At 47.9% G+C, this 14,029-nt stretch overlaps 1 protein-coding gene across 3 annotated transcripts in view; it reads right to left on the bottom strand.

Moving 5' to 3' along the window:
• PKN1 (protein kinase N1) overlaps positions 1-14,029 on the bottom strand; it is a 55,593-nt gene that overhangs the window by 2,895 nt on the left and 38,669 nt on the right. For 2 of the 3 annotated variants that reach the window (XM_079965968.1, XM_079965966.1), the window contains exons 5-21: positions 13,540-13,685; positions 12,675-12,888; positions 12,159-12,359; positions 11,515-11,624; positions 10,853-10,996; positions 8,595-8,670; positions 6,206-6,368; positions 5,425-5,521; positions 5,195-5,280; positions 4,563-4,641; positions 4,205-4,296; positions 3,337-3,513; positions 2,985-3,047; positions 2,594-2,670; positions 1,309-1,451; positions 629-736; positions 193-273 (exon numbers count right to left, since the gene is read on the bottom strand). In XM_079965968.1, coding sequence (XP_079822094.1) covers positions 193-273; positions 629-736; positions 1,309-1,451; positions 2,594-2,670; positions 2,985-3,047; positions 3,337-3,513; positions 4,205-4,296; positions 4,563-4,641; positions 5,195-5,280; positions 5,425-5,521; positions 6,206-6,368; positions 8,595-8,670; positions 10,853-10,996; positions 11,515-11,624; positions 12,159-12,359; positions 12,675-12,888; positions 13,540-13,685 — 2,057 coding nt within the window. The remainder of the gene's footprint in view (positions 1-192; positions 274-628; positions 737-1,308; positions 1,452-2,593; positions 2,671-2,984; positions 3,048-3,336; positions 3,514-4,204; positions 4,297-4,562; positions 4,642-5,194; positions 5,281-5,424; positions 5,522-6,205; positions 6,369-8,594; positions 8,671-10,852; positions 10,997-11,514; positions 11,625-12,158; positions 12,360-12,674; positions 12,889-13,539; positions 13,686-14,029) is intronic. The other variant, XM_079965967.1, reaches the window with a different exon arrangement.

Raw genomic sequence — 14,029 nt, 5'->3', positions numbered from 1 at the left:
GACAGATTAACATGGTTGCTCCTCTGGAAGAAGTGGGGTAATCACAAAAGCACCATCCCAGCTGTAATATTAGGCTGCCGCATAGTCCCACAGTGGGTGCATTTTAGATGCCAAGAAGCTGGGGCAGAGGCTCTCTCAGCATTACCCTGAAGGAAGAATCTGGGAGAAGCAGAAAGACAGACAGAAACTGACCCTGAAGAATGGCTGCTTCTTCACGTCCTCAGCATCTCGCTCACTAGAGCCCAAGCGACGTTCTGGGTTCCGCCGCAACAGCTGAGTGGAGAGAAAAAGAGAGAGAGAGAGAGAGATCATCAGCACCAGGCTTCCCTGTGAGCAAGCAAAGCTGCTGTTAACCTATTCCTACCCTCCACAGTCTCTCCCAAAGCCTGGGGTGACGGAGAAGAGTGTGCTCCATTGGACTCATGCTCGGCCCATACTCAGGCCTGGGGTGGGTTGAAGGAATTTGCAAAAGAATGGTGCTCCACTGTGCTCAAGGCCCCCAAACCCTCCCCTTGTTCTCTACAGCCTATGCTCCCTTAAGTAGGAACCACCTCCACCCCCAACCCTATTGGACTCTGGCAAGCCTCCAGCCCAGAGTGTGTGTGTGGGGGGGAGCCCCTAGACTCACCCGGCGCATGATGCCGATGGCCTCCGAGGAAAGGAAACGGGGGTAGCGCACCTCGTCATTGACGATGCTGTCAAATACTTCCTCTTCGTCGTCTCCAGGGAATGGGGACTACAAAGTCAATCGAGGCAGGATCAGTAGATGAAGGGCGTCATTGATGATCTGTTCCTCTGGGCATCCCTTAGGATGAACTCCAGGACATCCTTGCTTTCATCTGTGCTGGACCACCACCCATGCCCCCTAAAACACCTAGGTGGCTCACATGGCCTTGTATAGGCAACTCTTCTCAAGTCAGTTCTAGCCCACAGAACTTCCAACCTTGCTCTTCTTAGGCTCTTGTGGAGAACGAGGCCTCTTTAATTTCCCTCCTTGGGAATGACTGCAGTTCAGTAGGAGAATATCTTGCTTTGCAATGGTTTAAATGCCTGACCTAGTCAGGTGGGACTTGGAGAGACTCCTGGGCAGCCATAGCAATTACTGAGCAAGATGAGCCAATGATCATATGTCACCCAAAACATCCAAGTTCTTCTGCACTCTCTCTCTCTCTCACTCTGTGTGTGTGTGCGCAACCCCTCTGCCTCCAAACCTACACACACACACTCCTATGCTTCATTGCCAATAATAATACCCTGGTCTCTTGCTCTCAACTCACTGTTTTCCTCAGTCAAACAGGTGGGACTCACCTCCCCTACAAGCATCTCGTAGATAAGGACCCCCAAGCCCCACCAGTCGACGGCTCTTGTGTATGATGTGTCTGTCAACACCTCAGGAGCCAAGAACTCTGGAGTCCCACAGAAGGTGCTGGTGCGGTCAGCGTAGCCCATCCCTGGCAGAGCAAAAGAAAGTGGTTATTAACACGTTCCCTCACCGACAGCCCTCTGCAAAGTGCCTGCCAGGGAGGGACAAACATCTGGAAACATCTGAGGGGGACTTTCGAAATAAGGGATAGATGAAGCACATTCTCCTTCAGGATTTGGAGGATTTCACATTACAGTGGAGAACTGGGCTAAGAAAGCTTAAGCAAAACAGACCATTCCTCCCCTCTGCAGGCTCCCCACCAACCAGGTCTTTTGGGGATCATTGTAGATTAGTTTAGTGCCTACCAGGGCAGTTGTTTTAGTCTGGCATCATTTCTACAAGGCTGTACTTCGTTTGCATTTTGATTTAGAGCAGGAGCGGTCAACGTTTTTCAGGTTGAGGGCCAAGGGCTGCAAGCCAGCATGAACACACATTTGGATGCATGTGCACACCCATGGAGCACATAGTGCATACAGTCCCGGGGGTGTGGAGAGAAGATGAAAAGCAGCCTGCACACACACAGAGTTGGGGGGGCCCGCACGCATGTGCGCGCGCGCACACACACACACACACACACAACAAAGCAGGCACGCACACACTCAGTTGAAGGGGGGACAGGCTGGCAGATACAAATGTATCTCTCCTCTCCCCCCCCCCCCAGTATACTATAAAAGAGGAATAAATGCAGGGGCGAGGGAAGAAGTGCTACTGCACTTCCTGCAGCTTGGCACCAATGAAAAGATATGCATTCTGCAGCTTCAAGCTTTGGCTGCTCTCAAGATCGATAGCAGAGATTATATCTCTTCATTAGGTGTCAGCGTGAAGCTACAGGAAGTGCCTGGGACAAAAGTTACTGAGAGCTGCAGAATCACTCTGTCTAAGGAGTTTTAGTGATGTTTAAGGACTGCAAAGGCTTAAAAAATAATTAAGTGCAATAACTATGCATCCAAGCAAGGCCACAAGGTAAATCTGCAAAATTCTGGAAAAAAGTGCTTTAACAAATTCTGGAAAATCCTGAATATGTCAAATGTCGGGCAGGGGGGTGGGGGTGGAAAAAGGTCTCTGTGGCCATTAAAATATCTTACAGCCTGCAGGCTGTGGGTTCACTACCCCCAGTTTAGAGGATCCTATGCCTACCGTGGAGGTATCCATCTCACCCCAGACAATCACCTTCTTTGCAGAGGCCGAAGTCTGCAATCTTCACAAAACCCTCTGTGTCCAGCAGTAAGTTATCCAGCTTCAGATCCCTGCAGGGCAAGAGAATTTTAGGCAGAGAGAACCACTGCATTCTGCAGAAACTATTAGCCAACCTCACCGAAGGGAGCTACAGGGTTAACTGAAGTTACACTGTAACACAGGAATCCTGTATCGTATTCCACAGCTCTTTGTTTGGCAGGAGACACCACGATTATCCCACTGTGCATAGGCAGATGAACAACACCCTGCTACGCTATAACACATATCAAGCAGCACAGAGCAAAAAGACAACACGGAAGAGTGTAGAAGAGACTCTGGGAGGGGAGGAATTTACCAGGATGGTGGCCCTCATGGCGTTACCTACCTGTATACAATTTTGTGGTCGTGAAGAAATTGCAGCCCCAGCACAACGCAAGCAGCATAAAACCTACAGAGGGCAAGAGAGGGAGAGACCATGACCAGCCCTTCTCTGGTTAGTCAGCAATGACTAACTAACTGCATGAAGGCTTCAAGAAGAGAAGTGTGCAGTAACAGGCAAAGTAAATAGGGCTGGAAAGCCAGACTCGCCACCCACTGCATCCCTGCCTAATCGGCTCTCAGTGTGTTGGCAAGAGAGCAAGTGACCCCAAAACAGCAATGGGCAAGATGCTTTCAGGCGCCTCTAGCCCCTTTCCACTGTCTGCCCTGTGGCTCCCTCTCCCTGACCCATAACTCACGTGGCACGTGGCTCTGTGAATACATCCGTGTGGATGTGCATCATGAGGTCTCCGCCTGCTGTGTACTCCATGACAAAGCAGACATGCTGGGGTGTCTGGAAGCAGGCAAAGAGGTTCACTAGGAAGGGGTGTCGCGCATGGGTCACGATCTCAAAGATCCTCTTCTCGCACATCAGGCTAGTAGGGAAGGGGGGGGGGGAGAGAAACCATGTCAGGAGGGCGACAACCACACATTGCCTGGCACTCTAAAAACAGGCTGTTGCCTTCACAGCTGCAATTTGTGCATTTGTCACTGCTTGTGTGTGTGTGTGCATCCACATGCATGCATGGATGTCTCACTGAGAAGACACAGAGCTGTGAAGGCAGAGATCTACCACATCGGAACTGCCTCCCTCCCAGCTCCCACTCCCACACAATTCAATGAATACATGCATTTTACCCTTATGTATAGTGGGGTGTGGGGAGCCTTGATGCTACTTGAGGCAGGCACATGTGGGATAAAGTATTCCCATGGGAGTGATCAAAGAGACAGACACAGCACGGGAGGTTACAGCAACTTTGGAGTAATGGCATTTAACTGGCTAGAACTGCTCCCTCCTCCCCTTTGGGGGACCTCTGGAGTTGCATGAGCCCATGGCTCCTCATGAGATGTAACATGCTTTTTCAGCTCCTGCATACAAATACCATTTCTCTTGCATACACACATAATCTTTCTGCCAAGGCAACAGAGCCTAGTATGGGGATGGAGACTCAGGTCTTATCCCAAACTAGCACTATTATGACGCCAAAATCATATTAAAAATGCCCCAGAGATGCCCTCCAGTCCTCCTGGCACCATGCCTTTCCTTGGCTGCTGGAACAGACTCACCTCTCCACCTCATCCCTTGCAACGATGTCACCCTTCTTCAAGGCTTTAATAGCAAATAGCTCCCCTGTGCGGTGCAATTCAGACAGCAGCACCTATGCCCAAGGCGAACACAAGAAAGGCAGCACAGATCAGTGACTAAACCAGCACCTAACATTTCTCTGACACTGAAGAGGCAAACTAGGACATCAGGAGAGGTTCAAGCAGAAGAAGTGAGGAGCCAGGGTTCCAGACCCTAGTCACCCGCTAGCAGATGGCCTTATGCCTGTCAGGATTGGGGGGGGGGGGGGAGAGCAGATGCACCTCTTGGAGGAATATAAGATAGCTAGAAGTATTGAGGAGGAATTACTAGAATGCTCACTTTGCCAAAGTGGCCACGCCCCAGCACAGCGACAAATCGGAAGTCATCCAACGCGAGAGGCATTTTGCTCAGGTGGCTGCTGTGAGATAAAAAGAACAAGTTGGAGAAAGTTGTCCCCCCCACCTCTCTCCCCCACCCCCCACCCCAAAAAAAACCACACACACACACACAATGAGCTTCTCCACACTTGGGCCTATGAATGTCGGCTCATGTGAGAACCCCCTGTTTCTGCAACAGGGAACACCACAGTTTGGGCACTGTGAAAGGTGGTAGGGAAGCAAGACATGCGTTATCAATGGTGTTACACTTAAAACTTCAGTGGTTTGTGAAATCTGCATGTGCACATTCCAGGCAAGCACCCCAGAAAACAATATATTATGTTTGCTATCTCCCAAACCGAAGTAACTGCTGGAAATAAGAGGTCAAGAAATGTTGGAACCTGTGCAAGGGACGAGCCACAACTAAGCTTTCATTGCAGTATAGACTGAGGTTAGCCACTTTAGGAGGCAGGGTTAGAACACGGTAAGGAGGTGGGGTGCAATTGTAGTGTGTATATGACATAGAAGGTGAGCAAGGATCTGCATATAGGGGGTGCATGTGGAGTGGGAGGGGGAATAATGATTGTCCCCTACCTGTGAAAAGTACCATCAGATCCTCTTGCCTCCCCTCCTGGGCCCAGCTCCACCTGGAATGGAATCTCCTCCCCAACTTGTGAGGTCTGAAGAGACAAGTACACAAACAAATTAGAGGCATCTGCAAATGGCAGATTAAGGCAACTCACTGCTGTTCATGACAGAGGAGCAGACAAGGGAGCAACTTCTGGGCAGACAGATGAAAGAAGGGGATGAACACAACCACTTACCAACAAGACCTTCCCAGGAAGCTCACTGTCATCCTGGCCCACCTGCTCGATTTGAATTCTGTCCCCATCCAAGCTCAGCTTCTCAATGGCAATGTCCCTGGAGAAAAGGAGAAAATGCCATTCTGGAGAATCCCAGGCAATAATATCATGGGGTTGCAGTTGAGTAAGAAATGGAGGCAAGCAGCACCCAGATCACTGCCTCCAGGCCTCAGCATCACACTGACAGCACTCTAGGTAACCTAGGCAAGAGCTAGACCTGCAGGAGAACATCTCTGACTCTTGGAGAAAGGCAAGTGCTTATAGGGGGGGGGAGCTCTGATTGCTTTGTGAACTGGGCCCTGGAAGGAAGTTGTCAATGGGTCTAGAAACCTGCATGGCTATGGCACAGCCACAAATGATAGCAAGTGCAATCGTGATATTCTTATAATGCTAGACAACACCCACCTGGTGGTACCCTAGTGCCCAACCAAGAATAGGGTACCTCAACATTGCCCCTTCAAATGTATCGTTCCCCTCAAATGCCCTTCTTTCCTTAACCCAGGAATAGGCAAACTCCGGCCCTCCAGATGTTTTGTGACTACAATTCCCATCATCCCTGGCCGCTGGTCCTGTTAGCTAGGGATGATGGGAATTGTAGTTCCAAAACATCTAGAGGGCCGGAGTTTACCTATGCCTGCCTTGACCCTAGCAACAAAAGAAAAAAAAGGGAGCCACAATATAAAAGAACTTGTGTTTCCCTGTTGCACAGGCTGCTTACCCACCCAGTCTAGTGGGCACCTACCCAGAGTTGAGGCTATGCCTGCTTTCGGAGCCAGATGTTGGAGTCATCTGCGTCGAAGGGCTATAAGTGCCTGTGGTGTTGGCCGTGGGGATGATGCGCCGCAGGAGTCGCACCCAAGTGGCAATGTCAATGTTCATCTGGCGGGCACGCAGGAAAGCTTTCCCTTGGGGAGAAATGTCAGACCATAAACCCTGAGAGTGCTGCTGGATCAAAGCAAGCATTCTGTTTCCAACACGGCCCAACCAGACAACCCCAGGGAAGCCCATATGCAGCGCATGAGGACAATCGCCTTCTTCCACTGCTGTTTTCACAACTGACATTCTGGCTCTGGCTCTGGCTCTGAACCTGGGGGCAGCATATAAGGCATCATCTAGTAGCGGCTGGGGATGTGGGTGGCGCTGTGGGTTAAACCACAGAGCCTAGGACTTGCCGATCAGAAGGTTGGCGGTTCGAATCTCTGCAACGGGGTGAGCTCCCATTGCTCGGTCCCTCCTCCTGCCAACCTAGCAGTTCAAAAGCACATCAAAGTGCAAGTAGATAAATAGTTACCGCTTTGGCAGGAAGGTAAACAGCGTTTCCGTGCGCTGCTCTGGTTCGCCAGAAGCGGTTCAGTCATGCAGGCCACATGACCTGGAAGCCGTACGCCGGCTCCCTTGGCCAATAAAGCGAGATGAGCGCCGCAACCCCAGAGTTGGCCACAACTGGACCTAATGGTCAGGGGTCCCTTACCTAGTAGCAGCTGACTGCCAAACAAACTGAGGACAAGGCTAATTCCCTTTCAAAGCAACCACCATATCCTAAGGAAGTGCATTCCACAGGTTAACAATGTATAATGAAGAAATCTGTTCTCTTCTGAATCAATCAGATTCTCTGGGTGGCCCCAGGTTCTAGCCATTTGGAATGACTTTACTTGTTTTATATGACCCTCAACAGTTTTATTTGTCTTTATAATTGTGTATCATCTTGTTGTAACCAGCTCTGGAATCACATGGTGAAAGGTGGGAAAAGAATTTTTTATAAATAAATAGCATTAAGTCAAGAATCATTAGTCACAAGCAATTAGTGACGACGACTGAAATGTACAAAATACTTCATTTTATAGTGAAGGTGGGTCCTCAGACCTGTCTTCATTAATGCAAGTACTTTAACAATTGGACTCCATGGCCCTTGTGGTCTCTTCCAACTCTATGATTCTAACAATGTAGTCATGAAACGCTTCTCTCTCCCGAAAGACCTGTGGTTAATACCTTCCAAATCTAAGCATATTTTATATGTACATAAAGACAGGTATTCATGCAAGGACCAAACCCTCCATGTGATAACACAGCTGTTTTGAGAGCTGGTGTAGCCTACAGCCTGAAAGTGAGCAGCGACATATCTGGTTCAAATCTCACGTTAGCTGCAAGCTTATTATACGGCCTTAAGAAAGCCACTATCCTCTCATCTCCAGCCCTATGCCATACAAGAGTGCCACTGTCCTCTCTTACGCGTCTGTTGTAAGTATTACTAAGATATTGCAGTGAAGTGCTTTTAACCCTTGAACTATACTATACACACACACACACACACACACACACACACACACACACACGAGAAGTGTTACCAGTATCATTCTCTTTCCCTGTAGTGCCTGTACCCATGAAGAAGGAAGACCACCCCTCATTGAGACCACATACATGTAAGTGGACATAATGCTACCAGGATGGGGGTTCCAACCCTTTCCTGACCTAGTTGTGCAAGGGAGTTTTTTCCTGAAGTGTTGAAGGATTTTTGACTAGACTCATCCCCATTTCCAAGTGCCAGTAAGAGCAACGTGCACATTCCTTCTTAAATGTCATATCGAACTTCCACCCCTGACAATACCCCACAAGGAACTCTGATTGCACCTACCTGTCACTAAATTATGACACTGTGGGTGGAGTTCAATGTTGCACCATGGTGCACATCCTGCCAGTGCAAACACTGCAGCTTGCCAGTCAGAATGATCTCCCTCTCCTCCTTCCCCCATGCACCGAGAAACCCCACAAGTCAATTTCAGGGGGTGCCAGGGGAGGATAGGAGGGGAAGACCACGTTGTGGATGCCCTCACACAAGGCTTATGCTGATAGGACTCCTTAGGGGGATACCATTGTACATAGTCAGCAACACAGCTTGTTTTCTTCTCCCAACTAACCCAGGGTTACCCAATGTGCTGCTGCTGGACTACAACTCCCATCATTCACCTGGAGGGCACAACGGTGGCTACCTGTGAGCTGAGCTGTTGGCAGAAGGATGCGTGATTCAATCAATCCTTCTACAATGTGTGTTAAGAAAGCACCTGAGAAAACCAGGCAAGGCTAGGGTGGCGAAGATGCTGCCTGCCCTTTAGGCGTTTTCACCCAGCCCTTACCTTGCTGCTTGGAGAAGATCTTCTTTTGCCGCTGGAGCTTGGGTATGCGCTCAATGACAGGGTTGAAAAAGGTAACCTGCAGCAGGGGAAAATGACATAAGCTAGTCAAGGGTGAGCTTGCACACTAGGCGATAATTTCTGCTATGAACACTACTGCAAAAAGAGCCTCAAGGCTGAGGCTGTTAGGGTAGGTTATAAAGCACACCCACATAGAATGGGATAGAAGACGTCTCCACCTTGGAGCAGGAGGGAGGGACTTAGTCTTTCTCAGCCCCAGGGCAACCACTCCAGGGGCTGCTAGGCCAGTGCTGGGTGTGGCCTTCCCACACTCCTGAACACACACATGTACACCACATACATGCAGGCGGATAGAGGCATGCACACTCCCATCAGGTGATCCGTGCAAATCATCATCATCATCACCATCACCATTTTATTTGTATGCCACCTTTACATAGTAAAAACCATGCTCAAAGTGGCTTACAACATGAAAACATTTGCAGAATTACAAACATAACAAAAGTAGTCCTAAGCAATATATAAAACTCATCAGGAAGTACACAACCAAACTGAACCATTTCCACATATATCATAGTAAGATCTAAAAATATATGAAAAATTATTATCAATAACACAAAACCATCTAAACCAGAGCTTTCCAAACTTTCCATATCAGTGATATGCATCATTTCGTGACACAGTAATTCGGTTTTACTAGCAAGCCAAAGGTTAAACAAACCCATTTCCAGCCCCAGGAGGGGCGTGGGGAGCATTCATGTGGCACACTGACTGCAGCCGAAATATTAACATGTTGCGATACACAGTTTGGAAAGCTCTGATCCTAAACAATACCCCAGCCCAAGAGTCTTGTCACCAGCCTCAGCTTCTTTCCCATCACAGTGCTGGATAGAGAAACTTAAATCTTTCCCCACTGCCCAGCCCTGTCATGAGGATGAAAACAGGGACAGCCAAGCACTGTCAGAAAATCAGAGCTCCATAAGCACCAGTGTAAGAGTGTAAGGTCTTAGATCCCTACAACATTCATTTTATTTGGAAATTTCTACCCTGATTTTCTTTACAAATAAATTCAAAGTGGCTCGCAAAGTTACTAATAACGTATCAAAACAAATACAATGGAGACAATCTGATGATTATGAAGAACAGCACCATATAATTAAGAGCAGGTCAAAACAAGTTTAAAAGCAAAGAGCTAAAAGCATTAAACCACACTGACAGCTCGCTGAAATAAAAAGCGTTTTGGCAGTGAACCGAAAACCTATAGAGAGGCAACATCTATTTCCTCGCTAACTCCATGCTAATTCAGGGTTCACCAACACTGTTTCCAGGCTGGAATAAATGGTTTGGAGATCATTCTTTCATCCTGTCAAAATGAGACAAAGCAGAAGCTGGGGGTGTTTTGAATTCTTTTTCTCAACATGAAATCTTTGTGGGAGGAAACGATCCCACAGGAATTGAACTGGCACTGAAAGAGATAGCAGTCTGTTGATTGTCCCTGTAACGAATATTCCATATTTTAGCATCCAAATGAGATGCAATGCTTCAGAAAAAGAACAAAGCCTTTCCAGGTGGATTTCTTTGTGCATGTTCACAGTAACCGTACACATGCTAAATGTATTTTCTCAAAGTGGTGCTTTTGTTGTAGGTAAACTGCATTTTCCTAATATCAAAGCACTTTTTAGATGGGGGGGGGACACAACATTAAAACCCACAGGCAACTTAAAGAGTCTGCTTTGGAATTTTGTAGACAATTTTAAAAATTCAGTGCAACACCTGTGCTGGTTGCAATCCAGCAAAGTGAAACAGTGACACCCATGTTCACTTGAGAATAATATTCTGGAAGAATATTCTGGGGGAAAATTCCCAGAATATATTTCAACCCTAAATAAATAAAAAACAGAAATTAACAAAGCATGGGTTATTTCTGCCAATACAGGGAGAATGTATTGCTGCTTATAGGAAACTTCCACTTTTACAAAGGGCTGCATGTTAACAGTACACTGGGCAAGTGCTTAGCCTCTGTAGAAGGAATAATAATAATAGGAATTGTTTTGAGGACTTTCTTAAAATTCACAAAAATGGTAGCAAAAATGGGGTTGTACTTCTTCTGCTATTATCAGATAACTCTTGTATTTTGGCATTTCCCATCTTATCTAAGAGTATTCTGCTAAGAAATCTGACTAGCTGGATCTCTAGATGTTCATATCCCAGTTCTGCCCAGTTTGGCTCTTTTTTATTACCTCTGCCAAGAGAATGCCCTGTGGCTCCAACTCCAGGTGGATTTCATGGCGCTGGTTGTCAAGGAAATCCTCCAGCTTCAGGTATTTCAGGGCACAGAGACTGCGGTAGTCACGCCAGTACACACCAATCTCAAGCTCTCGTGCCTGAGAGGAAGGGAAATAATCCATTTATTTATTTTTAAAAGGCAGCAGCTTATTGGCTTTGACTCTACATTGTACCCACAACTGCCATACCAAGGCTCAATAAAAACTGACACTGGGGGACAACACAGCTTCACCACCTTTCTCTGTATGAAGCACAGTTTAGCAATATGACACAAAAGGTGCCAGAGCTATAGCTGACCAGTCTACTGCCTGATGAGTACAAAGAGCAAAGAATCTTACTGACCCTTGCTATGTCCTTGAGATGCACAAATGAACAAAATTCCTCTTTTATATCAGTGTATGAGTCCTGATAAACTCTCTCATTCCTCCACAAAGTTATAATTTGACATTTGAGAAGAGGGGGCCAACAGCAAATTAAGTGGGTATGAATATGATTGCCACCCTCCATTCCTTTCCCAAAAGGATAGCAAACACAGGGGTCTTCTTTCCATTATAAAACTGGTGACCCCCTGTGACCCAACCAGGAACATCATGGAAGGATGCATCTTTCCACATACCCTCTCCAGCTCCACTGCGAAAGTCTGATTCCAGGCTTGCAGGCCGCTGGGTTTCCAGGCCGTCTGGCCAACAACTACATTATCCAGCTTCAGCACAGCACTCACCTCATCTGCAAGAGGAAGAGTACCAATAAGCTGGAAAAGCGACAGACAGCAAGTAAGAAAGGGGAACAAGTTCAGAAGTGTTAACTCTTAAAAAGTGAAGCAGGAAACAGGGTGTGTGTCCCAACACTCAGCATGTCATGTACCAGGAAAAGGACAGCAGAGAAAAGAAATGCGTCTTCAGATACCCAACTTACTGTTGACATTCTTCAGCAGATGATGGCAGAGCGAACAAAATCTCTTATGAGTGTATCTGAAGAAGTGTGCATGCACACGAAAGCTTGTATGAAGAACAAACTTAGTTGGTCTCTAAGGTGCTACTGGACAATTTAAAAAATAAAAATAAAATCTCTTAAATTAGAGATGAATGAGAAAAAACAGAATAGAAGGATTCCACCTGATGTTGACTGAACCGCTGAGAGAAAGACAGGAACCACAGACCCCCCATGTAGAACTAGTTGTGCTAGAAGGTCTCCCTTCTTCCAGTTGACCCTTTGCCCAGTTTAGAGCCTGCCAACTCGCCCCGCCCCCACATTACTCACTGCTATTATCTTCTGATTTGATGGTGGTCCTGCCGCTTACGCTGCCGCTTCGGCTGTACAGGCCTCGCCCGCTGCGGCTCATGAAAGATGGCCGCGCTTCACCAGGGCTGTTGCACGGCAGGGAGACGGTGGAGCCACGGGTGCGTCCTGGGACATATTCTAACAGCTCGCTGCAGCCCAACAGCTGCACTTCCAGCATCCCTATCAACAAGAGAGACAACAGCTCAAAGGGGAAGGTCCAGCAGGCCCTGCTCAGGAGCATTCGAAGCAGAGCAACTCCCTGGAGTCTTCTTAAGGGTTTGAGAGAGCAAGAGTTCTCCCACTACTAAGGTATGGGAAAGGAGAGAGTGAGGCGTGGAAGGAGTCTTGAGCAAATTAGAGAGGTGCTAACTATGGACAGCCCTGGGGCATTTAGGGAGTGGACAGTGCTTAATACTTCAGAAAACCCCGCCAAAAATAGCAATGGTGAGCTGCAGGGGCTTTGGAGGCACCCCAAGCAAAGCTAAGTCCAGTTACCTGTGAGTGGAGATGGCTTTGAGAGGGTGTTGTATTGGTTGTGCTGGTAGGAAGTGGTATTACGGGCACTGAAGGCCGGGGAGGATGCCAGGATGAGCTCTTCCTTGATGAGGCAGCCCTTTGGGTGATCTTGAGGCAGCTCAGATAGACGCTGCTCCAGGGAGTGCCGCAAAAGGTCCAGCTTCTGGCTCGACTCGTTCAGCTTGGTCTGTGCCTAAAACGGCCAGGCACAAATATGGCTACATCCTACACATGGCACTGATGGGTGTTCCATCCGCCACCCCATTTCCCAACCTTGTACTAATACCACAGTCTTCTTGGCATATGAACGATGACACGGAGGCACAGTACTCATTAATTCACAAACATCCGAAGTCACATCTCAGTAGCAGAGCTTGCAGCTGGGCGACTCAAATACAATAACCCACCCATTCCTAATTTCAGCAGCAAGTAGAACTGGATGCGACAGGTCACAGGCGAGGGAACTGTAGAACAGTCAAGAAGGACAAATAGATGTCCTAGACCTTTTAACTTATCTCAGATTCCTGCCAGACTCTGCTTATGGAGACTCTGCAAATTATGATACCTGCCACAACCTCTGTGACAAACAGATGGTCTGCTTGTTTCCCCTAGACGGCTTCATTCATAGTGAATGCTGCAAGAGGAAACCTAAGCCAGGGTGGGGGGAATGGGGAGAGGAGTTTGGCTGATTTCAACCCTATTAGCTGCTTATAGTAGTCCTAGGGAAAGGACCCGTTAACAATTCCCAAACCATTTATAATTATGTGCACGTAAGTGTGAGTGTATATAATCGGACCGTATGAGACCTGCCTCCCCCCCCCCAGCTGAGCGAAGCGCCCATTACCTCGGAGATGGCATGGCGGTCCTGAACTTTGGTGGAGCCCAGAAGGCGCAGCACATTCTTGGCCCCCTCGGAAACAGCGTGCTCCACCCGGAAGTGGTGCCGCAGCTCTTCAATCCTCAACTCGATGGTGCTCAGGTCAGTGTTACCTGCAAGTAACAGGATGGGCGTCAGGCATCTGCTATCTGCATCAGATGGCAGGAATAGTTGTGGAGGGAACCCAGAACACATGCATCCCAGGCACAAGGAAATGGGGGGGGGCAGTTTCCCCAGCACCAGGTGGAGGTTATTCAAACTGCTCCAGGGAGCATTCTCTGTTAGAATTCCTGCTCCATGACTGCAGTCATAGGATTCTTGTCTATCACATGACGGTGTATGTTTTGACTCCACAGAGTGGGAAGTGATGGAGACAGGATGTTTGTGTTACTGTGTTCCGTGAAGTGGGACTATTGTCTTTTGTTCATTTTCTCTTTGCTGTCTGATGCTAGAGAGG

The sequence above is a fragment of the Podarcis cretensis genome (genome assembly GCF_951804945.1).
Source record: "Podarcis cretensis genome assembly, chromosome: 2".
In the NCBI taxonomy this organism is placed as follows: Eukaryota; Metazoa; Chordata; class Lepidosauria; order Squamata; family Lacertidae; genus Podarcis; species Podarcis cretensis.
Note: the sequence above shows the minus strand (reverse complement) of the source record. Positions and strands in the feature narration are given on the sequence as shown.